Source organism: Xiphias gladius, chromosome 21 (assembly GCF_016859285.1).
Source record: "Xiphias gladius isolate SHS-SW01 ecotype Sanya breed wild chromosome 21, ASM1685928v1, whole genome shotgun sequence".
Taxonomy (NCBI): Eukaryota; Metazoa; Chordata; class Actinopteri; order Istiophoriformes; family Xiphiidae; genus Xiphias; species Xiphias gladius.
This window is the reverse complement of record NC_053420.1, coordinates 19,190,993-19,217,277: the sequence shown is the minus strand read 5'-3', so window position 1 is coordinate 19,217,277 and position 26,285 is coordinate 19,190,993. Positions and strand designations below refer to the sequence as shown.

Below are 26,285 nucleotides of genomic sequence, written 5' to 3'. Positions count from 1 at the left end.
AAGTCTTAAGTTTCCAGAATTTGTTTTTTTTTATCAGTGTGGCTAGTGGTTTTCTTACTGCTTTAGGATTAATAAAATTGAGGATGAACATTAAGTGCTAATAACATATTTTTTGTCTGCATATCCTTCTCCTCTGCATGTTCTCTTTTAGACTTTCATAGGCAGACACCAATTGTCCAGGAGTATCTTTCATATGGGGTTCTTTGATAAAATATGATAATAAATACATGTTGATGGCCATCTGTATTTTGGTGACAATATGTGAGGGCGAATTCCTTTAAAGGGATATTTACCATTTTTTTTTATATTGTCCTACAGAGCAGAAGTACTGTACATTCAAAGCATGCAATGGCAGTCTTGAAAAGACTAGTACTGTACTTGTGTGGGCTTTCCGTGTAAAAGTGCTCAAAATGATGGCGAGAAAGAAGATGACAACTAGGCAACTGGAAGGTCTGAGAACAAAAAGCGCCTTTATAAAAATACAAGAAAGACAACAACAAATAACAAATGAGCAAACAATAAGCAACAAATTTGCAAAAAATGCACTAACTTTTCAGAAAAATGTAAAAACAAGAACAGATCAGCCTAGTCTTTGTGTCTCTCTCTCTCTCTCGCTCTCTCCGTGTGTGTGTGTGTGTGTGTGTGTGTGTGTGTGTGTGTGTGTGTGTGTGTGTGTGTGTGTGTGTGTGTGTGTGTGTGTGTGTTTGTTTGTGTGTGTGTGTGTATGTGTATCAGAGCTGTTTTGGTATAAGTCAAATCATGAGGTGCCTGAATCCCTGAACATGAAGACAAGTTATTTACACGCTACAGAGTCTTTGTTTATAAAAATTAAGACATCACTTAAAAACAACAACAACAAAACATATAAAACACAAATGGTTCCAGCTTCAAAGGTAATTTGAGATCATGAAATCTCCTCCATCCCACAATTCAAAGCGAATACATTTCACATCAGTGACCCTAATAGAACGTTTTAATTCATTACTGTGATTGTGTTTTTGACCAAATGTAATGTCTGTCTTTGGTCTTATTGTCTTTATTTACTCACATGCTTTTGTCTAGAGCCTAGGCCTTTGTGGTCTCTTGCAAGGCTTATCTATTGCACCAGCTCAAAATTGAGAAAAGAAACAGAAACAGAAAAAACATGTATTGTTTTTGGTTATTGTTATCGTTATATACTTTTTTTATTTATGGTTATGTGACGTAGAAACATCTTTAAATACTAAATAACATAGTATGCAGAATTGATGATGTGCAAAATATTGACTGTGTGCGTCTGTGTGTTTGTGTGTGTGTTTGTGTGTGTGAGAGTGAGACAGAGGAAGAGAAACAGAGTGAGGAAAAACACAGAGGATAACTTTTGTCACGTGGCTGTGATGTTTCTATCCTGTAATAGCAAAATCACAATTTAAGAGTCTAAAAAAACATCGTAATGGCATCAGTGTTGATTATTTAATACGTTACTCGACTTCTGTGTACTTCATGGCTTTACACCTGGTGCTAAAGACCCATCTAACTTGAAAACCGCTGGTGTATCGCCCCAATGGTCATATAGGAGCTGTTTTTCTGCTGAAACACTTGAAACTCTTATCCCACACATCGATAAACTGCATCAACAACGTTGCGGCTGCACTGTTGCAATGTTTTTGATGCCATGAAGGACACCTTGCTGATGGAGCATTTTTTTCCCTTACAACTACTAAGGAGTTCAATAAGACTTGCGTAGTCTTTCATACACAAATAATGACAATTTTATACATCTTGCATAAAGAAAGTTGTATAGTTTCAATAAAAAAAGAATTATAGCTATGTTTTTTAAAACATCCATGTTTCTGCATCGCTCATTAGATACAGAGCACATGAACACGCATCATTTGAAACTATGGTCCTATGCTACAGCAGGCAAGTCCTCCAATGTAAATTATTTGTTTTGCGTTTTATGTTGGACGGTTGCAACCTCAAAGATGTGAAGTGCAGTATTTATTGCTTTTTCTGTGATTTTTGATCAGCTTGCATTGATGTCCTACTGTCCACCAGAAGCCTTTGGGTGAGTTCTTTTAAATCTTTTACAAAACATTTTGTTTCTTTGGCTACAAAAGCCATTTTGTGTGCATTTTTAAGATACTATTAATATGACATTTGCATAAACACTGGCTGTGGATTATGGCGGTAATGACACTAATGTCACATCTGTACAACACCACTCTGTGTATTGGTAAATACTCTCAGTTACACACTCATGCACACACGCACACACACACACACACACACACACACACACACACACACCTGAGGTTTTCTGCGAAGTAAACTGCTTTTCAGGGTTTTGTCTGTTCGGATGATTTTTGCTCAGTCTCACAAAAGGAAATCTTATGGCTTACCTATACCTGGTTGCTGTACAAAGGGCGAGTACAGCAAGTGAATTGTTCCTACTCCTTGAAGTAAGAAGTTTTTTTGTTGAAGATGGGGAAGTTACGTCGGAGCATTCACACCGAAAGTTTTCTTACTCTATTGACAGGTGAGACGTGAGCCTGATAGAATCAACCTGAGACTGTGTGTTGACGTTAAAACTCCCCTTTAGATTCTTTTGATTGTTGTTGAGTGTTTATTTTTGTCGAGAGGTGGAGATATTTGTTTTGCATTCTTTGTCAGAATATTATTTGGATCAAAAGCACCAGAGTTGAAATTACATTAATATTTTCCTTCAGATGTTAGAACCATCAGAGATTTTCATGAACTAGAAGGTGAACCTAATTATCATGTGCTTGTCACATTGTGAGTTTGAGTCCTGCTCATGACCTTGCTCTCGCTTTGCTGTTGCTCTTTCCTACCTTTGCTATTGCTTTATACTGTGTCCAATAAAGCAGAAATGCATAAGTTTAAAGACAAACTTGAAAACCACATACACTATATCCAGACAAATATGAGCAGGACCCAGTGAAAAATATACAAAAAACAAAACAAAACAGAGTCCCACAAACAGGCATAAAAACAGAAAAATGTGTACATGCTTGGAAAACCATACAATAAAAAAATAATTAGCATATCTCTGAATAGTGATAAAAGGAATTTCGAGAAGACGTGCGGCAAATGGACACCACGTAGAGTTCTGTTGTTACAATGTACTTTTACCATCAATTTTATACAAAGCATAGCCCTTATAGATAGCGGAGGAGTGCATTTTCTTCTGTCCACCACCTCTAGTTCCTCTCTGTGTGGACGAAACACTTTTGAAATATCTTTTAGACAGTCTCATTTTGGCACAGTGATTTCAAATGGTGCTCTCCTCAACCCACTGACATTTAGTGCTTTTGCTTCTCCCATTCCTTGTTTCTTATGCTGAACTGAACACATTTGAATCTCAGTCCAAATTATGTACAGTATATGTAAATATGTGCTGTATGCAACATGTTGTTGTATAAGAGCCTAATTCTGTGAGGTTTTTTTGGAGATATAGCTGGGCGAGGGCTCAGGGATCTGGAGGAGGAAGCAGCGTCATTGTGTCTATCTCACTGTGTTTTCCCAGTCACACCTTTCTTTTGCCCTGCCGCCGCCGCCGCCGCCGCCTCCCCCCACAGCTCCCCGTCGCTGTCCACCCCCCGCTCTTTTTCCTCATCCCAGTAGTCGTCCTCTTCCTCCTCCTCTTCCTCCTCGACGGCCGACTCATACGTGGCTTTCTCCTCTTGCTTGATGGCTTGAATGGCGGGGGGAGCGGCAGCAGCGCTGTCCCCTGAGTCACTGCTGTCCTCGAAGGCGTCAGGGTTCTCCAGCATCTCCCGGATAAGTGGAGGCATGGGCCCTGGAATCTCCGTCTTTAGTGTGATGGCTCTTTCTGCACCTACAGACAGATGTGTATTTACTTAATTGTTATAAAATATAGGAGGAGAAAATAGGAGGAACCCTCTCACACATGTCCAATTTTTCACTTTTTAAAGGAACCACTGACAAGTTCCATCTCTTTTCAGGAAAACATGCCTGTTCCCTGCCATGTTCTTCATATATGCAGGTGATGGCATAGTCTCTCTGAAATTGCTATTTCGCAGGACGTTAGGATACAATGATATTAAATCATTTTATTTTATTTTATTTTATTTTACTAATCAAGTCTCTTCTCTCCAAGGTGAATTTGCTTCGTTATTTTAAACCTGTGATATCCTAAAAAGGGCTGGGTATTATTTGCTTTTGTTTTTTTTATACTAGTGCCGATCCAATTCTTGAGTCTGATGCTGATACCAAAATAATGTCAAGTGTTAACCTCTTAAGACAAGTAGCTTGCACCTGAACTTTTTCTAAAAATGGCACATTTTTATTCTAGTCTGATAAAGGAAAGAGTGAACAAAAACACAAATCTGACCAGACATCTGATGCCAACTTTCAGGATTTTAAAGTTGCCAATACTCAGTGCTACAAATGCCTTTCGGTCTGTACCAAGAAAACTTTTCTGCTTTGATAGCCAGCTCGACTTCTATACTGAGGTTCTGACATGCAAAGCCTCAGCTGACCTTTGGTGCTGATTCCCCGGAGGTCTGTGACTTTCATCAGCATACGTGGAAACATATGAGGCTTGTTCGGGCGTCTGCGGCGGGTGTAGATCTTCAGAGCCTCTAGCAGCGGCTCCTGCAGCTTGTCTACCTTCTCCGGTTCTTCCAGGTCCATACGGTCTGAGAGGGCAAGAGGGAAGTTTGTGAAGAGGAAATAGTAACAGTCTACGTAATAGCACACAAGATGATAGGGAGGGAACTGCGAAACAGTAAGACAAAGCAACACTTTTAAAGGCTTTAAATTACTGACTGGTTACTAAACTATGAAATGATCTCGGTCATGGTTCCTTTCCATCAACAACTCCATGACTGCAGATGGAAGCAATGTCAACTGAAACAAAACAGTAGCCCAGATTTACCTCCACAGATCAGGCAGATGGCACTGAGCAGCCCCGTCTCTGTGTCGTCCATCTCCAAAGGCAGCAACTGACCAGCAAAGGCAAACACCAGGTCCGTGAGTGGACCAAAGCCAGCATTATGCATCTGTGTCCTGTTGAGAGTCAGGCCATCTGAGAACGTCATTGTGTCCTGTTCTGGTGTGTAACGGGTGCATATCCTCAGCATCTAAGTAGAGGAAGAAAATGAGACAGGAGAAAACACACAGAGACAAAAGGACAAAAGTGGACATTTAGTAATGTAAAGATGAACTTCAGTCCAAAGTAGTTTTATGGCAGCTGTTCAGAATCACATTTTTGTATCCTATTGACAAGTTAAGAAGCATGACAAATGAGAAAGCGTTAGGGAGGTGGAAGTGGTGGAAGGGGGAACGGTTAAGGAAGTAATAGGAGCATGGGGTTGATACCAGGATGTCCAGACATGCAGATTTGAGGAGGGTGATCTGGTCAGCGATGGTGAGCGTAGTGAAGCCTGGTAGCCGCTTGGCAAACTCCACAATCTTTATAATGCACTTAGTGGAGAGCTCACTGAACTTATCCCACAGGCCCAAGTCCAGCTGTACTCTGTGGTCAGCACTTGAATTCTGGGAGAGAGAAAGAGGGACACTTCTGTCTGTGTGGCTGTGCAGAGTCCATACTATGTTTGTCCTCCTGGCAAAGCGGTGAGCTAATGCTTGAGTGGATTGGGAGTGTTTAGGGGTAGATATGATTATGAATTTAAAAAAAAAAAACAAAAAAACTCACTGTGGTGTATTTTCCGAGTTGGCACAGAGATGGAAAGGTCTCCTGGTGAGCTTTGCTGACTTTGTTAACCAGCTCCTCCAGTTCTCCACTCAGCTCATAGTTCTCTGGCAGCACCACCTCCTCCTTTACATCCTTCTTCTTTTTGTTCCTGTCATTACGCACCGCTGCAGGTAAAAAGAGGCGACACAATCCGTTGAACTTTCAAAAAGCTCAACTCCCCTTTTGCCATTTCTTGATTGGTGAAGGATAACCTTGGAAGGATTATTTTACCTGAGCCCCTCACTGTCTTAGACACTCACCTTCTTTGGACATGCCAACCTCAAAGCACTTCTGCAGCCGACAGTACTGGCAGCGGTTGCGGGTCACTTTATTGATCTGACAGTTCTTGTCTCTATGGCAGGTATACACCATGTTCTTCTGGATACTCCGTCTGAAGAAACCCTGGGATCGATTAAAAAAGAAAAAAAGCCTCGTACACTGCTTCATGACAGGAAAAAGAGTTTCATGTGTTTAATTTTTCATTTGATTTCAACCTCTAAATCTACAATTTGTCAACAGTTTTATTTAATTTTGCTACAGTAACCACTTGCTGGTCACACAGGAGCCAACTGTTTGGCTCTGCATGAATAGTGTGCAGTATTAGTAAGGATACACTAGAGGGCGGCTTTCTCAACAGCAAACATTATACATTCCTGGTTGAAATGACTGGCACCCCTGAATTTTAGGTACAGAATTTAGAATATCTTTAACCAATTAACCAATTTTGTATAATCAAAATATTTCATATAATGTCAAAGGTTACTAAACCAGAGAAAATAAAAAATAAAACTTGCATATATAGTGATATAATACAAACACAAAATGTGCCCCAGACACAATTATCGGCACCCTTCACTGATATTTGGTTGCAGAACCTTTGGCAACAATGACAGCGTCAAAAAACGTTTCTTGTAGGCACCTTGAAGCTTCTTGCGCCTGTCTGCTGTTAGTTTCTGCCACTCCTCCATTGCTATGCTTTCAAGCTCCTTTAAGTTTGCAGGAGTCCTTTTTGCAATGGCAGATTTCAGCTCCCTCCAAAGGTTTTCAATGGGATTTAGGTCAAGACTCACTGCTGGCCGGTTAAAAACAGTCCATCTTTCCCTTTTCAACCATTCTTTTGTGCTACTGGATGTGTGCTTTGGGTCGTTGTCCTGCTGAAAAACCCAACACCTTCCTATGTAATTAAAATTCAGGGGTGCCAATGACTTCAACCAGGACTGTAGCTATGCAGTTAGTTAATGGACATCTGCTGTTCCATTCATACATGTCCTGTAAAGCCTTTATGTGCCTAAATGTGTCTCTGGCTTCATTTACCTTGCAGCCCTCACAGGAGCTCACTCCATAGTGATAACCAGACGACTTGTCCTGGCACACAAAGCAGGGTTTGTAGACCCGAGGAGGAGGAGGAGGAGAGGGAGAACTGGGCACCATCTCCTCTGAACTGGTGCTCTGGGTCTCCACCGCTGCAGAGAGAGGAAGAAAAGAAACATTTGAGGCCTCTTATTATATCAGAGCATCTTGTTTACATAAGTTCTTAAAGTCTTTGAAACTATGATGAAAGCTAATACAACAACTGATTAAGAGAGACTGGTCAACAAACAAGCACCGACCCCATGCAGGCGACCCCTTGGAGCCAGAAGGCAGGCTCAAAGGCAGACATTTTTAAGAGAAAAGGGAGGGGGGACACTGCTGATTGACAGCCTTAAAAGAGACACAATTAGCTGATGGCCAGATGGCCCCGCTGATAAAATGCTGATTGGCAGCTGAGATTTGATTGGCTTCTCCTTTTACTGGTGAGGGGGGAGCAGCATACCTCTGTTGACTTTTTGACTGACATCTGAATTTTTGGATCCGCTGGTGTGTCTGTGCGCACGCGCACACACATACACATGCACAAGCTCACATTTTTATTTGAACGGCTGTCCAACCAGACCTACCTATATACCTCCAGCCCCATGTGAACAAACAGAGGCAGCATGTTTATTGGACTCGGCTGTCTCCCTCTGTGCCTTCTTGCTGTCCCTCTAAATAAAATGGCGCACTGTATAACACCATTTGCCGGCCACAGGCGAAGTCATTCAACTGCTGCTAATGAAAACGCTCAAAACAAACAATGTAAAAAAGGCGCAGAGGCAAGTACGCCCAGCTGATTAAAACTGTGGTTCCCTATACTGAGATTAAAACCGATGTGTACAAAAAGTAACACACCTGCTAAAGATTTTAAGGTGATGACTAAAGAACAAGCAGATTCCTTCATGCCTTTCAACTTTCACCTTCAGTCACCCCAACTTCACCTCCCTCTGCCCATTCCCACCCCCACTCCCTTGTTTCCTGGTCCTAAATTCCTGAGTGCAGGCTGGACAGGGTTTAATAGCTGCCCGGGCTCATAAGCGGACCCTATAAAGGTTGTGGCTGGGATGGGAAGGAGGCCCCCGGCCAGGCTGACGGTCTCTTTATTGGGATCCAGTCACCTTGGGCAGCTATTCACATCAACAGCTCCTTCCTTGGATCCCTTCCTAGTAAAAATAAAGAATCTGGGGTCAAAAACCCAGAGTCACAGCCCCTCCTGTCACCTTCAATGGATAGCACAAGACTGAACCAAATGTGGTCCCCACCCCACCGCAGCAACCCCAACCTGAACCCGCAGCTTGTCATTAACAAGAGTGGTAAGGTTTCAAAAAGCAGTGAGGAAAAGGCACAAAGGAATAATCTAATAAAAACAGAGAGGGAAAAAATGAAAAGAGAAAGAAAGGGAGAGAAGGAGGTGAGGCAGAGGACAGAAACTTCCCAGTGGCCGAGAGGTAAATAAAATCCTGACCATTTAACTTTGACCTTGACTGAAGAAGGCCATTACTAACTACATGACCAGCAGCTTGTTTTAACATTCAAAACTGTGTTTAGATTTGACACAACATTCAAGTGATCGTAACATGTTTTAAGAAACGGAGAAAAAAAACAAACATGTTTTAAACTTGATCATTTGTTGTGTGTGTACCTGGTTTTGACATAGTTATATGTAAGTCTGTAATTATTTAATAGAGTGTGTATATGCCTCACTGTGAACACCGTTTCTCTCAGTGAGCACAATCTGAAATGGAAATACAAAACACACCAACTGGGATCACGGGACACCACCAGCCGATCATTTTTTTTAAATGACACGTGTGCATAAATTTGAACGTTTCTGTTGTTGTTTTAAAGCCCCTCTGGAGGCTTAAACAACGCTAATGTCATTTTTAACTTGTACACAGCTATGATAGATTTCCAGGCCTTCTTAAAACATTGTAACTCAAAACATAGATGTATTGTGCTGATATGAACATTAAATCCTTCCTTTTATTTCCCTCATTCAAATAATGACTAATACCTAGCAGTCTGCTGGTGCAGCCAGTGTTCAGTTGCCTAATGTGTTGTCATAACTCAGTCATTCGGTGCTGCCGACCTCTCTATTTTGTTTTGTAATAAATGTTTTTTCCCCCAGTAGATGCATTTCACAATACTGACATTTAACTTTAGGAATCTGCATCTGGCACTTTTCACTATTTCTAGACATTTTATAGACCAAACAATTTATCAGTTCATTGAAAAAGTAATTGAGATTGTAGTTTGTAATGAAAACAATGTCACTTAGAGCCCTAGAGGATACGTTCATAGTACAACTAATGATGTATGTGGTCGGGCAGAGACGCATACTATGAGATTATCAAGTCTGCCTATCCCAACCATTTGCTCCACAAAAAGCCTGCAAATAACACCCAGCGTTCTCCAACAATAAGTTAGTTGAAGTTATTCCACGTATGCTGGAGAATCATGTTTCCCACACAGGTTTACGAGTAAACAAAGAGCTGCTTGGTGAGCAGAAGGTTAATACTATTATGTAGTCAGTTTTGGGGCATTAGAGCCCAGGTGTGGAAGGTAAAGTGAAAGGGGGAGGAGCTGGATGAGTGGCACTGTAACTTGATCATTGTTTTCTGTTTATATAGTAACACCGACAATGAAAAAAAACTGCCTTGAAGGAACAAGTGGAAAAATAGCTCCCACTGAAACAGAGAAGCTGCATCTGGCGCCAGGAGAGAGGTAGTGACTGACACCGTCTGAGGGCGGTGAGAGTGGGCGAGGAGGGATGTGACTCAAGAGAAGCGTGAGGGAGAGAGACAGGGTGAGAGACACTGGGCTGAAGGCAGCAAGAGAGAGGGAGGGGAGGGAGGAGAGGAGGGGGTGGGGAGGGGACTTTACCTGGCGTGGAGAAAGAAGGAGAGGAGCCAAAAACTGTCAGGAGCTGTCATCACCCTGAACTGAGCTCAGCCTCAGCCTGAAAAAACACCTCTCCCTTCTTAACTTACAGCTCACCCCTTAGCGTGTCACAACATCAATCAGCACACCGCTATTGGACACACGAGAGACAAGATGACGTGTGTGAATCAGCTTCATCAGCTACCTTTGATACGTCTCCTATGCAGTGCCTCACATGCAATCTAAACTATAAATCTGACCTGCCACATGATGAATTTTCCACTCTAGTTTCTCATTGTCCTCTAGGAGGCCCTTCCTTCACCTGATCCACTTGTGTTTCTGCGTGTGTGCGCCCCCCCCCCTTTCCTCCCCTTCCATTTACTCCGTGTTTGTTGTCAGATCATCACATCCCTGTTTAGACAACAGAAGCTCCTCTGAAAGCAGAAACCTTCCTTGTCAGCTCTGATGCCCGGATATCTTGAAACTCAAGGGATCAAGATGTCAGTCCCGAGTAGAGTTTACTGAACCTGTATCATAAAAATGTTGACTATAAAAAATATGGCAACACGGAAGCGGGAACAGCAGCTACTCTAACCACCTGGCCCAAATACTCACTACACACTAATTGTATACACTACTAATCTTTGTACTACACTGTTTTAGCACGTGGTTCTAACATCTGCATACAGTGAATGTGAACACAGCATATTCTCAAACCCTACCTGGGGTTAATATGCCGTACGAATGTGGGACACGGCTACAGCTTTTCAAACTTGTTGTACTTGTTCAGTTTTTCCAAGAGTATGTGAAAATGAATGTCTTTAGGCTTCAGAAAGCCAGTGCAGCTGTATGCCTGTGCGTTTGGCATCTACCACTGATCACCACTCAGTGCTGATCTGTTCTGGGTGCGAAAGCTGATGTTTCAGCAAGACAGAACGGATCCATCATTCTGTGTTAACAAATACATGAAAGCATGAAAACACAGTGACTGACACCATGTGTCATCGAGCGTTAACATTAGCCTGAATATACATACAGTTCACAAACAGTCGAACAGAGTGAGCATGTGGTTTGTTTTACACTGATATTGAGAGTGTCTTTTCATTCCTCTTGGAGTGGCTGTGTGGATGAAACAGTGCGACATATGGCCTATAGGGGCCTTCAGCCTGGCTCAACCTGCCAACATTGCACATCTCATTGGACTAGACTTTGGCCCTGGGGGGGGGGGGGCGCGCGCTCTATAGAGACTCACACTACGGAGGAACAGAGGATAATGGTAAGAAGAGTTTAATAGTGACTAAACTTAAGCTGTAATAATTTTTCTTTTGTTCTGTTTTGAGCCCGAGCAGACATTTGAGAAATACTTGTGTGATTTTTTTCTTTCAGCAGATGAATTCGGATGGCAAATTCAGTTTTTACATAACTTCTCGCCTCACAAAATGTTCAGCAGCATGCTGTGGAATGTGCGTGCGCATGTGAATATGTGTGTGTGTGGGCTGCTGCATGGGACCATGGGTCGAGTTGACAGCGTACGATGGTTTTCAGTCTGACTTTGAGTGCAGCAACACTCAGAAACTGAGGGGGAGGAAAACAGTGGAATAAGTGTCCTTCATTACTGAACACTCATAACACAAAAATGTCTTCGTTGAGTTGATTTCCACGGGTAAAATTAATGCCACTAGTGAATTAAATTCTGCTTTTGCGACCTGGTCTATATTTTAGATTAGGCTATAAAATGGATGAGTCATGCTTAAAGTTACTTTACCAAGTTGTAATTCATGAGCAGATAAACAGTGGGTGAGAGTGTCAACCTCAAACATGCTGAGTGAGTAATTACCACGACAGCAGGGAGGAGATGGGGGAGACCTGAGTGACAATCCCTTTCATCAGCTGTTCTAAGTTCAATACCAGTGTCCCCCAGCCCCCCAGCTCAATCCTTGCTAATAACCCTCTTCCCCCCTCTGTCCTCTCCTGCCTTCCTGCCCTGGCAGGAGGAGGAGGAGTCCTTCCTGTCACTGGGAGCGCCTTTTAAAGGAAAGGCTGTGAAAACCAGGCTACTGTCCAGGAGATGGCTCCATAAAAACAGCAGCACCAAACACTAAAAAAGGAGGCAGACACACAATCACACACACAAACACACAAGCTACCATGCACAAAGGCACACACACACATTTGCACAAGGACTAACAAGAAAGACAGAAATCCCGGACAAATCCTCAAACCTGCAGATTCTTAAACCATTGTAAACCTTGCCCAGCGATTTCTGATGTACAGAGGAGATTTTGGGCCAAATTAGCATAAAATAAATAGTCAGGAACACTCAGTGGAGCTCGACCATGTGTGATGCAAGGCAAGGTTTCGCTGGAAAACAATATTCATGTTATATTCTGTGTTTTTCCCCATGGTCATGGAGTTTGGCTTTGTCTGCAGTGTGTTGGGGAGGGTACGCTTACAGGACAGGTCGTTAAATCCGGGTTTGTCCTTCCCATTCATCATCATACACACAATACACTTTTTCTTTTTTTAAAACATCCGATAAACCCATCTTCCCATTTCTGCCTTTTTTTGATATCAGAGAGTCAGAGTCAGCTCTACTACCACTGCTAATACTGGGAGCCAACGTGGCTCCTCAAAAACACCCTGTGCTACTAACCCCAGGATTTTAAATAAAAGCATTTTGGCATGAAAATAAATTAAGTTGTTCATCATGTATGTCAATGAAATGAAAAGTTTAATCTCGTCATTTACTGTATACTAAAGAGCTTCATGGTCTAGTTATGCTTTTCACTTTAAGCTTAAAAGCTTTAGTTTTGAAAGGGACTCTTCAAAAACATGTTTTGTCAGCTAAACAACAGTTTTGCAGCCAGTGTGTACAAAATTAGCACACTGTGGGATATTTTGCAAATGGTTCATAAGACACACTAATAGTTCAGAATCATCAAAGGCCAAACTCAGCCTTTAATGTCAGTGTGATGTGGAAACATGGCTGGAAGCTGGGACAGCACAATCAGAGACAAGTCTGAGCACGACCCACTGAACCTCACAAGATGTTGGTTTCAAGCTGTTTCAGTCAGGGACATTCACCAATCAGCAGCCTGGGACTGTCTCTTTCCCTGCAGCTTTTGTTTGAGTACTGCCATTACAAAAACATCCCATTCTAATCGTTTTTAAATTTTTGAAGTTCAACTCAGTCAGATCAACTCATCCACTCTGGATAACCTGCAGCATCTGCCATGTGTACATTCCCAGCAGATGAGTCTGTAGGCGTGCAGAGTCGAAGGTAAATCCAAGATGTTAACACGGAAACTGTAACCTGATTACTGCAAATAATCAGATTAGAGTAATAATTTGATTACAGTGTTTTTCATGACTCACGACAATTGAGTATTATTTGTCTGATAATCTTGTTTATGACCAGGGTGCGTGGTATGTGGCAGTCTACAGGAAACATGTTGATGCTGTGAAAAACAGGAGGAAATGTGATAAGACTGAAATTTAGCTGCTGTTGATGTTTTTATTTCTTAATTTTTTTAAATTCTAAATTCACAGAATATCTTGATGCAAATTGTCTTACTTGCAGGGTGGATTGTAACCTGAGATCTTCTTTTATTTTTCTGACCACCACTGGCCACTCCACTGTTTGTGGATAGAAAGTTTGCTTTGCCTCTGCTTTTGTTCACTCTCTGCAACTACTCTGGCACATTCTCACACGAAAAGAAATTTGCAATTACATATGTTCAATCTAGATCTATTGATTGAGCTATTTCAAGTATGATAAGTAGATGTTAGGGTGGCAGAGGCAATAATCAGAGAATTGCTGGTAGCAGCACTCTTTTCTCTTCTTCTGGGTTCAAGTCTATGTAAAATCATGTTTGATGCAAGATAATTCTTCAAAAGCTGGTAATACACTACATTTCAAAGGTTTACTGTAAAAAAAAAAAAGTTATGTTGTTAAGTTACTGTGTTGTTTCCCCTTGGTTGAAAAAAAAAAAAAAAAGACCAGTTTAGTCCAACTGAGAGCCACTGGTCATTATGTCATCAATATAGGTAAAGGAGCATCTAAAGATAGTAAATTTTCCAGATCACATAATAATACCATCACTCTTTCTTTCTTATTATGGCTATAACAATTGCCTTTATCTGGTTATTGTTAAAATATTATTGTGTTTTACACAAAGGGATAGACAAAGAGGTTTTATTACAGCTACAAGAAAACCTTTTTTGTAGAGAAGGTCATACACACTGAACTTGAATTTCCAGGTCTGCGGAGGTTGTTTGGACTTCACAGTGCAGTTTCTTTCTCACCAGGGCTGAGAAAGTGACAGTGTTAGCAGGAGACAGCCCACAGGCATCCAGATGCTCTGTGGAGTGACTCTGCCAGCCAGTGTTTCATAACCTAGTGACACAGATTTTATTCAAGACTAGTGATCTAGTGCAGGTACAGCCAAAATAATTATCTGAGCCCCCTCTAGTCCAAGAAACACAACATACAGACATTCTCTAAAACTACTTAACTACTTTTATCTCATAAATCTGGCAAAAATCTTCTTGCTTTATCAGCTATTGGCAGTAACAGCATCTGTATTATATTAGCTGTTCTCCTCCTGTGTGATGATATGATTGTCTATTGTTAAACTAGCTTTGAAGAATCCACTTAAAGAGAATAGGGTGCCAGGAAAAAAGCAGATTATCACTGAATGAAGGGGAGAGTCCTATAACACCAACATACAAAGAGTGACGGGGGGTTCAATTCCAAATCCAACTTCAACCCTCTACTCTTCCTTCAGCCCTTGTCTCTTTTAACTGCCCATGCCCCTACACACAGCCTAATCTCTTAAACGACCCTTTGTAATTGTAATTGAATCATTAAAAGCTCTTGGTTACATAACACAAGGCATGTAAGATGAGCCATGTGTAAGCAAAGAATAAACACACATTATTGCCGGGAGGGAACACACACACACACACACACACACACACACACACACACACACACACACACACACACACACACACACACACACACACACACACACACTATTGGAAGGGAGAGATAAAGTGTAGGAAGAGGGGATCTTCAAAAGAGGAGAAAAAATAAAATGTCACAGAGGAGAAATTGCAAAAGAGGCTGCGTGACAGAGAGAGCGGAAAGACTTTGGCATGTCCCCACTCCCTTTAATGCATCCTGACGTTGAAACAAAGGAAGGCAGAGAGGTGCTGAACTGTCTCACATAAAAAAAAAACACAGGAAAAGACCCCCCCCCCCTTTTAAGACACAGACAGAGAAGAGAAAGCATGTGTCAAAGAGACACAGAAACCAAAATGCTCTCAGGAATTTAACATCTTCAAACATGTGCACTGCTTTTGCAGCACTGCACTGAGGCAATGCTGCAAAAGCAATCTAATCATATGTGTTCACTTTCCAATGAGGGCTGGTGATCATCTATAGAACAATTTATGGGAGTATGCTACAACCATAATCCTGCTGGAGTCAGTTTGCAGTTTTGGTACGGGGCAATAATCCAAAGGTGTCAATGTCAAGGGGTCAGAGGCATTTTTTTTTTTCACAAGGGGGGAGATCAAAGAAAGGTGGTAAAGTAGATTTTATTTCATAAGATTTTTTTTTATTTAATTTTATTTTTATAATCCCTTAGTCAGACTGAAATTACATGAAATCTAAAATCTTGTAATTCATGGCTTAAATTACCTCTCTGTTAAACCCAGTTTGAGAAAAAAAAATACACTACCAGCAAATGTAGAAAAGTATAATATCTATTGATCTGCCTTTTATTTTCTCAAAGAATAGATTAACCATTTAGTCTGTAAAATGTCAAAAAAATCTGTGATGAATGTCCAGAGCCTAAATTGACATCTTCAAACGTCTTGTTTTGCTCAACCAAACCCCCTTAATGTTCAGTTTACAAAGATATAAAACCGAGAAAGTCAAATTAGAGAAGCTGTAGTCAGAGAAAAGTTGGAATTTTTGGTCAAAAACTGAAAAAGAAATAAAGGTATGAATGCCAGATGTGAGATGTAACAGCTCTTTGCCTGTTACTGTCCATTAGGTTAACAGTTTATTTAGAAACAAAGAGGGCTGACACCCCCCCCCCCCCCACAGAAACCCCTCTGATTAGTCGGTGAATATCTTCTTGGATCTTTCATACCAAGTGGAAAAAATCTGTATACATGTATTTTCTTGGCTGACACTAGACATGCAACCTTCACAGCTAAAAAAAGAAACTGAACCGATTTTTATACCAAAAAAAACATGATTAATGAGCACTTGTGGACATTTGTCTTTCAGCCTGGCATCTGGCGAAGCTCCTTAGCGAGTTGAAACAGGTCCTGCTGTGCTGTTTGTCATCCTGACTGCTCATGCATCATCATTAGAGTGCACTGTGGACTTGACAGTGCTTGATACCCCGGTATCTAAATAATTACTAAGATAAACAGACTTAAGGTGCTCAGTGGGGGTCATCCCAAGCCGTTTGTAGTTTTATGCACAGCGTAGAGCATGTAGTTTTTGAAAATAAAAACTATGCACTCAGTCGGGTGACACATATGAATAGACTGCAGCCAGTCAGTTTCTATAGATAGATAGAGTCAATGTTTGATTTTCCAAGCCACAAAGCCAAGTGTAATCACAGAGTCTGAAAATGGACTCCATGACAATAACAAAAGGTCTGCTTATTATTTTGCCAGATAGAGTGTACTTTTCTCATTTATCTCTGCAGTGTTTGTCTGTGTGTGACTGCTTCAGTGTGGCGGTCAGGGTTTTTTCCCAACACTGTATTTTAATACCTGATGCAATCTGTGCCTTGTCTACTCAGGTCTTTTGAAGAGATGGGAAAAGAATGTCGAGCCTGTGGAGTTAGGAAACAGGCCATCGACAATCGACTTCTCGTTATTACCGTCATCTTTTTCTTTTTTTTTGTGAAGAATACTGTTAAAATGAATCCCGGCTTTGAGTAATTCCGCCAACTGCATAGAGACTTCTCGTGAGGTGAAATAATTCAGTCCATTGGTATTTTCATTTATCTCTTGTAAACCATCTGTGTGTAGGTAACTGTGACTCTGTGTTGGAGTTTATTGGCCAGATCACAGCCATGTGATTTCCAGGGCCCATTTGCCTTCAATCTGTCAGTGCTGGTCCTTTCAGGACGTTGGCGGTTGTTGTTTTCTGGAGACATTGTCGGGTCAGGTCCCGCATTGTTTAAGATGCTGTCAATCATGTGAAGTCACTCATAAAGAAAACAAACACCATGATGTATACATATGAACTCCCCAACTCACTCACTCACTCATGCACAAAAGCACACTAAGCACATAAACAAACAAACTGCGGGGTGAGAATGAGGCATAGAATCGAAAGGAATCTGACTCTTCCTGTGCAGAGAGCTCTATGATAACAAAACTAGGACTCTGATAAGAACGCACACAGCTGCTTTTCTGCAGTCTGATGGACGAGGTAGAGTACTCACACTGAATGCTGCTACTCCCGGCCCAGGCGAAGGGTTCCAGGCTGGAGAAGTAAGGGGTGGCCTTCCCTAGCATGCAGGAGCCTTGTCCGGATACATCAAAGAGGGGCCGTGGGGCCAGCCCCAGAGCCTCCATGCAGTCAAACATGCTCCCCTCAAATTACACCAACACAACCCCAGACCTCTGCTTTTGTTCTGCAGCCGAGCTTAGAGAGAGAAGCTGTAAAAAGCTTCCTGATACTCAAAGTAACTCAATGCCCTGCTTGGTCCAGGTGTTCCCTGTCTGTCCGTCTTTGCCCCTGCCACTGCCCCCTGACGGCCTGCCCTGTCTCTTCCAAGCTAAGTCCTCTGGACGGACAAAATCCTGTCTTTCTGACTCTTCTCTCTTTGCCCTACTTCTGTTCAACAACCCAAACTACTTTTACCCTCTGTGTTCCCAGATCACTTGCTTGCCCGCCTGCTGCAACTGATCTGCACTCCCCTCTTGCCGGCTCTCTGGGCCTCTCACACTTCACCACAGGCACAGCCAACTATCTGCATGCTCTCCCGGCAGAGAAAAAGGAGGTGGGGTTGAGGAGGGAGAAGAGGGAGGGACATACTGCCCGGGGGGGGGGTGTACTTGCTTTCTGATTTGCCATGCGACAAACTTTCTCTCCCTTCCTCTTTTCTCCTTCAAGTTTTCCAACTCGCCTCTTCATATTTCATATTCTGCAGATGAAAACAAACACTCCTCACCTCCCCTACTCCCATCCTCGACTCTTTCTTCTTTCTTTCTCTTTTTTTCAGCATTAACTTTCTTTTTGTTCTGCACACAGGAAGGGAACAAATAGCCTTTCTCCCAAACAGTACAGCTCTGCCACATTTAGCAAAAAAAAAAAAAAAAACCCTCCCACCTCACAGAGTCTGTTGAGAGCAAGAATGAAAAGGGCTGGGATAGTGGCAGTTTAGTAAGGGTGTCATTTGCTAATTTCCCCAGCTTTCACTGTGAAAGGATGCTCTCCTGTGGTTTCTGTACAGGGACAGTAGGTTTAAGTGCCTCTCTGAGGTCTAAGTGACCACAGGAGCACACCGGCTCACACACGCACACACACACACACACACACACACACACACACACACACACACACACACACACACACACACACACACACACACACACACACACAGTCAGCTCATGCAATTTCCCGTAAAATAAATAATGATTTAAATTAATTACTATTGCCATAAGTGTATATGAATAAAAAATGAAACAGGGTATTAATAAGTACAGAAGAACAGAAAAAGAAGCCCATTAAACAAAATAAAGAAGAGAGGGTAACGCTTTATTTTACAGGCCAATTATTTCCTGATAATTTCTTGAAAGTTTCCTGAAAAAAAATTTAATACCACATAGAGGCAAAGTTTTGTTAGTTAGTTGCATTGAGTTCTATGGAGCTGCTGGTTTTACAGAGGAATTTCCTTTAAAGAACTGCCCACTTTAAACCCAGATCAGTAGTAATTTATTATTAATTTATTATATGAAACTTTTTGCTTTATATATATTGAATTGTATGCTTGTGTATTGTATGCTTGCTTTTGCATGTTTACCTGACCTTGCTCTGCACTGGCACCTTATTGGAATTAATGAACTGAACGCTGTATTTACCTATGTTAGTGCTAAACTGCGTAGTTCTTTCCAGGAAACTTCCAAAGAAATTAACAAGAATTAACAGGAAGTTTTTAAAATTTACAGGCTGATAAATTAAAGTCTTACAGAAGAGAGAAAGAAGAGAAAGACAGGGTGCTCAACATGGATCAAATACAACACAAGGACTTTATTCAAATTAAATTCAAAATTAGATTAGATATATGTATATTAATAAACTATATTTATTACATTTTTATTATATGAATATAATATAAATATATAATGATTCACAATTTTGTAATTTGTTTCAGTCCACACATCATTCTCTCTTTCTTAGCTATCCATCCATTTCTACCACATGAAGTTTTATTCGTCTCTTAAAGATTTTTCTTTTTTTGCTTTTCCATATGGTCTTGGCATGTGCGGCTATCTAATTTAAGTCCTTCAATTCTGTTCAAATGAATTCAGCTATGTTCCCTCCTGGAGCTTATTGGACACTGCAGTCACACTGAAGTGTGACTCTGCTGCAGGCGAACCACACTGGCCCGGAGTCTGGATAGTTTGTATACGAGACAGCCTCACCTCCTCCCTTTCCTTCCCTCGTTCAAGAGGGATGAACTCTGGAAGAAAGCCCCACTGGGGCTCTAACACTCCCCTTCACACACACACACACACGCACGCACACACACACACACACGCACGCACACACACACACACACACACACACACACACAGACTTCCCAACTTGTCCTGCCTGTGGCCTCGTACTCCTCATACTGCATTATAATTCTCAATTTTGTTTTTCTCCTTTTGTTTTGTTTGTTTGTTTATATTTGCCCCAACCTCCTGAATCCATTTTTTTTTAATTATTATTTGGGAGATAATAGGATACGTCCTTTCTGCATTTTTAAAAATACATTTGGGAGTGCTTGTTTAGAAATCCCCCTTCTCTTCTTGGTCTAACTGAGTAGAGTTTTTACCTGTCTTTCACCATCCTGGCCAGGCCCAAACATACACACAGACACACGCAGACACGCACGCACACACACACACACACACACACACACACACACACACACACACACACACACACACACACACACACACACACACACACTCAAATGACACACATCAGGGAGCAGAGCTGCACAATATCAGCCTGCTGAGCTCTCTCCACACCTTGAGACAATTACCCAAGCATCCCCCCCCCCACCCCACCCCCCACCCCCCTGCCTCGCAGCACCCTGCCCCCTGTTGCTGCTTTGAGGAAAGAGAAACACAAATGCAGGGGGGGGGATGTGAAGCAGAAGAAGAAAAAATTGTTTCATTTTCCTTCACTTTTAACAAAACATGGGCTCACTCGCGCTCTTTTAGTTGGGCAATTTGCAGCTCTCTGCCTTTGAAACTTAAAACACGGGACTCTCCAGTCAGCCGTGTCCATTTCTCCTTCTCACACACACACACAACTTGTAAGAGGAGCGAGTCACATTACAACTATTCACAATCAGGTTCTTCAGCAATTCATCCCATCTTCATGTCTGACACAAACACACAGAGCTGAACAATGGCCTCTTTTTCTTTCTCTGTCTGTGTCTCCAACAGCAGCTCCTCCAGCTCGGCTTCAGATATTTGCACAAAGTCTCACTGCGGTCATCAGCAAGCGCACAAATATAGTCACAAAATGTGAGGCAAGGAGCACGAGACTGCTGGTTTCTGATATTCATGGGTGTTGGAATGTGCAGCCCACAGAGTGGCAGTGGAAATGTGTGTGTTTCTGTGTGTTTGCGTGTGTGTGTTTTCGTAATGTGCGTATGTGCTTAAACAGAGTGCCTGTGATGACAGAAACAAAGAAAAACACAAAAGCCTCGCTCTGTGCCTTTAGGTTCAAGTTACTAATATCACACCACATACACACACACACACACACACACACACACACACACACACACACACACACACACACACACACACACACACACACACACACACTCAAAACATGACAAAGAACAAGATGTGACAAGTACAGAAATTACAAAAAGACATTGTGTTCATTATGGAAAAATACACTTCTTTTCGATAGCCCTACAGGGAGATTTCTTCCTTTTCATAACTAAAAATAATTTAGATGTGGATAGAATATGGATCGAGAGTAATATTTACTTATTACTGAGAAAGTCCAGAGATTTTATCATATATTGACACCAATTCCAGGAAGCACTGGGCAGACAAGCATTAGCCGAATAGAATTCCCTGTGTGTTTGCACTAATTCCCCCTGCTATTAGGGGAAGAAGAGAGAAATTACTGTATGACTAAATACACAGCAGGGAGCTTTTGATGTGGATATCCGCTAATTTCAAGTCCAGGGATGCTTTGAGTTTCATCTCATTAGGGAACAAAGTCCAGTCCAGTCTCACACTGATTAGGACCTGGTTTGAATTAATTAGTAAATCCCACTAAAACTTCTACTGTAATTGTGTATAATTTTGTTCGCTTTGCACTTATGAGAGAAAAGTCATTTTTCTTTTTAGCTTCCCTTAATGGTAAAGAATGGGCTCATTAATTGCATGGTTTCTTTCTCATTGAAAATAATCAGCAAAGAAACCCTTTGTTGGCTGGCTGCCACAACCAACTATCAGTTTACATGGGGGAAAATCATTTTTTAAAATCTAGCTGATGGACACATTTGTCAGCTCTTTTCCCACATTATGATGTGAAGAGCGCCATGAACAAACTACCAGACAAGAAGTGAAAAGCTGTGAATACCTCCTGTTATATTTAAGTGAGCTTACATTCACTTTGTATATTAAACTGATATTAAAAGAAACTTAACTCTACACAAACATCTCGTATTTGCTGTCTTCCAGTGGTTGACACTGTCACCTTAGCGCAGTGAGGTGGAAGTGTACTCAGGGTGTGGTCAGTACACTCCGGCCTCACTGTCCTATGCATCACGCTCGATGTGTTCAGCAGTGCAACAGACCTGAAACTCCCCACCAAAGAGCATCAGTCACTTTGGCACTTAAACCAAACAGAGAGGCGATCTTACTTCATTAGCTGCGTTGCTCCACTCGTATTTAAACCTCCCCAGAGGAATGGTTTGCATACACTTATGAGACAGGAGTCAGTTTTACAAATATGTCTTTTTAATAAACCTTATTCTTGCTAAATTAGTAATAGTATTACTTATGTGTGTCTGTGTTCATTTGTGTGTGTGTTGCATGTCTCTGGCCAATGATTTTACCTCCACTTGTGGAACAGGTTACTTTAAATCAGGTACAAGTGTGAACCTTTAAGTCTGACTAACCGTCCGTTAATGTTTCCTGTCAGTTAGCAATCTAGCCAGGTCAGAGAGCCCCCCCCCAGTAGCTCTTTTATGAATGAAATGATGTACAGTCCTGAGAACAAAATCCAAATGTTGTTAACAAGAAAAAAAAATGGATGCAAAATTCTTTAATAATGACGCTCTGCTGTACAATGAGTTTTTGAGGATTGAGGATGAACATGCTAAAGCCAGGAACTCAGCGTCCACTGCCTACAGATACAGATAGTATTATGATTTTGCTCTGTGGGTATATTAACTTGGCTACAAAACTTAGGTAATGCACCTTTAAACTATTTTGACAATGTTGAAATGTAACATTCACTTACATGTTTGTCTTACACAATTCCCTTTTCTATCACACACACACACACACACACCCTATGAAAACAAGACAAGGTGTGAAATTACAGAAATAAACTTTTAACTGAGGTTGGATTTTTATTTTTATTTTTATTTTATTTTGATGGGGAGACAAGGTAAGGAGGCAAGCAAGAAGGGTCTGGATGTGAACCTGCCAGCCGGCCGGGGCCTTCCTGCGTGGATTTTGCATGTTCTCCCCGTGCCTGCATGGGTTTCTCCCACAGTCCAGAGACATGCAGTTTAGGTTGTGAATGGTTGTTTTTCTCTATATGTCGGCACTGTGATAGACTGGCGACCTGTCCAAGGTGTACTCTGCCCCGTGATCCTCAAAGGATAAATGGTGTTGGTAATGGATAGATAATGGATTCATTTTTGATAATTTCATTAAGGTTACTCTGTAGTGTCATTACTACAAGCTTAAGAAATGAAACATGTGGTGGTGGATGGTTTTGCCATTGATCTGTGATCCTACATTTGATTCCAGATCTTTCTCACAGTCTACTCTTTCTTGTTTCTACCGTCAACTATCAAATAAAGTTGAAATCTAAAAATACATAAATAAATAGATAAATCTGACTGATTTAGACAAACTGTAAGTACCTGACAGACTCTCTTTGCTTTGTCAAGTGTGACTACTTTCATTGTTATCTCTCCTGACTGACATAATGCGGTCTCTCATGTCTTTCTGTTGCTGTCTGTATATGTAAATATAAAAGTCCCAGAGGCAACATGTCAAAGATGTAATCACATACCGCGTGCTACTAGTTTGCTGAACTCCCTCTTGTTGGGCCCGAGACACCAGAAACGACTGGAGATCAACAGATAACAGCTGCTCGGCAAACACATTATCTGTGCGCACACACAGACACACACTCGCATGCACTCACATGAATTGACGTGTGTGTTCAGCAGGTGTTTCCAAAAACTGGTGCCAGTCTTACGGGATGTGGGAGACTCCACAAACATGGACGGTTTTTGATTTGGACACTTCACAGTCAACAGATCATTGATCAGTATAGAGATTAATATGGATACGAGCTACTCCAGCTAGTTTGGGGCGTGACTTCAACATACATACAGAAGTCAAATGTAGAAAACGTGATTAACCTGAGGATACATGCGTGTGTTCATATACACACGCTAATAGGTTTGAGCTGCAGGTACCTGCATGTTTTTTCAGAAACTGAAAAAGTTGCAGTGTACAGGAGAAATAATAATATATAATAATAATAAAATAATTAAAAAAAATCGTTATATGTAAGGCAAACTAGGAGAGTGGCCTGGCTTATTCCAAAAATGGTACCTGATGACAAAAATGTATTTTAAAGGGGAAAACTATCAGTTGTTACAAGAGGAAATCACCACAACATGCTACCTTTGTTTCACTTGTTCTCCTTCTCTTCTCTGGATTTTTTCTGAATGATTCCCACCTTTCTTTGAAGTAAGGCGAACAAACAAGACAAAGACTAACAAAAAAAAAACAAAAATAGTATAATGCTTTAAGGTTTACCCTTGTTGAATATAGAGTTCTATGACTGGAGTGTACACCTATTCTGATCACTGCAACTCATTGAGTTTAAGTTAATATGTCTCTCCCTTATATGAATTCAAAGCAAGTCCAACTGTAGTTTGCATAACTTGAAACCAATGCAAGACTCACGCTACGGGGAACTAAAAGTATACCTGAATGCAGATTCAGTAAAAGAGTGCTGTGACATCATTAAAGCTACGAACAACTGAGAAATAAAGGAGGAAATATAAGAAATGGAGTAAACCCTTTTTCAGGGTATTAATGATATTATATCTTATATACTTAAATAATACAATAATATCTCATATGCTAGTACATTATAGCCGTGTCGTTCAGTCCTCAAATCAACTTCACTTTCAAAAGACACAATGTTCTCTGTCTTTGTATAAACTTTTGCAGTCACTCTCTCTCAGTCTTTCTTCCTAGTGAAGGACAGTAGCGCCCCCTGTGCCTCAAAATGGGAACTTTATCTGTCTCTATCCAAACACGCAGCTTCTGCAAGTTGAAATGAAAAACGGTTTCATCTGCCAAAAGCCTCATCCCTCTTTTAAGGAAATTTCTGTTGCTATCTGTTGTAATGTCATGATTTGCTGCATGAAGAGCAGCACATTACAAAAGGGGACTATGGTATGTTTTTTACAATCTACCCTCTCTGCCGTCCGCCTGGTTTACCACATGGAAAAAAATCTCTTTTCTTTTTTCTTTTCTTTTCTTCTCTTCTCTACTCTTTTCTTCTCTGCTCTGATCTTCTCTTCTCTTCTGTTCTCCTCCGTGCAAGATTTAAAGCCTGATCATAACCTCAAATTGCCCTTAAGCCTTTTCCAAAATTGTGGAGCGTCGCCACTGTTTTACACAAAACAGTACTGATCAGGACATGGAAATTCGGCACACTATCTTGCCATGTGCAGGGGTGTGGGATTAGGATTTTTTGCCTCCTGATTGAACCTTGGACTAGTTTCATTCCTCATGATGATAAAAGGCATTTTTGCCACATTTGTACTGGAATCTGAATTAAGCTCAATTAAGCTGAATAGAATGAGATTCTGTCAGTTAGGAGCATCTTTGTGCATCTTCTTGTGTGTTGATGTGAAAGAAACTTCTTCCTTTTTGATGTAATGCACCAAATGGAAAAAATTATAATAAATGCACATCTTTCGGAGGACTATACTCCATTTCAACGGAGCATAACAAGTCTCTGCAGCTGTTAGTGTAAGTTTTGTAAAGGAATAATAAATTCATTTTGTAACTCACACAATGCAGCCATCTCTTTGGGAAGGTCTGCCCCGAACCGGCCAAAGAGGTGGCTACTGGCCAGAAGGTCAAAGGGGGAGTGGCTCCTCATGGAGTTAAAGGTGAACGGGTACATAGCACGTGGGAAGCCGGTCATGTGACGCACTTGGTGCTCCCTGTTGGTTGCCATGGTGAGAAGTGCTGGTGATGGTTCAGCTGTCTTCTCTCTGACTGTCTTGCTTTTTGCTCTTCCCAAGTCTTGGTCAGGGGCCTCTGTTGAGTTTGAAATGGGCCGGTGCCATTCAGCCCCCTCTCAGCTGCTGGCTTGTCTGCCGTCGGGCTGCAGGGAGGTAAGAGGGATGCTGACAAGAGAGGAAGAGCCGAAGAGAGACCAGGAGCCAAGGGACCAAAACCTGACCAGTCCAGACTCTGTAGAAACGGAGAGAAAAGAAGAGGGAGGGGTTAGATACTGAAACCAAAGTCTGGTTATTATATCGGGAGCACAGTGGCTTAACAACTCACCTAAAGCCAAATCAATTACAACAGTTCATTCAAAAAAGTCAGTCACTTTCTGCAACCGAAAGAATAGTTGAAATACCTCAAAAGCAAAGTCCAGACGAGACACAAAAACGAAGAAGACGAAGAACAAAAAGAGAGTTTTAAACAAACAGTTGACAGAGCAGAAAAGCAGAGGGGTGCAACACTTTCCCCCTGCTTTTTGTCAGTCTTCCAAGTAGTGCAATGATTTCAGGCTATGCCATATGATTTCAATCAGCAGAACTGT

The 26,285-nt window shown here is 41.4% G+C and overlaps 1 protein-coding gene across 1 annotated transcript; it reads right to left on the bottom strand.

The window, feature by feature from the left end:
• Nucleotides 1-679: 679 nt before the first annotated feature.
• Nucleotides 680-25,691, bottom strand: LOC120783309 (retinoic acid receptor gamma-like). The gene is made up of 8 exons (XM_040116209.1): nucleotides 25,523-25,691; nucleotides 7,034-7,182; nucleotides 5,980-6,121; nucleotides 5,681-5,844; nucleotides 5,344-5,520; nucleotides 4,901-5,105; nucleotides 4,503-4,661; nucleotides 680-3,838 (listed from the first exon to the last, which is right to left on the bottom strand). Exons 1-8 carry the CDS (start codon nucleotides 25,689-25,691, stop codon nucleotides 3,510-3,512), a joined length of 1,494 nt encoding a protein of 497 aa, XP_039972143.1. The 3' UTR covers nucleotides 680-3,509.
• Nucleotides 25,692-26,285: the final 594 nt, after the last annotated feature.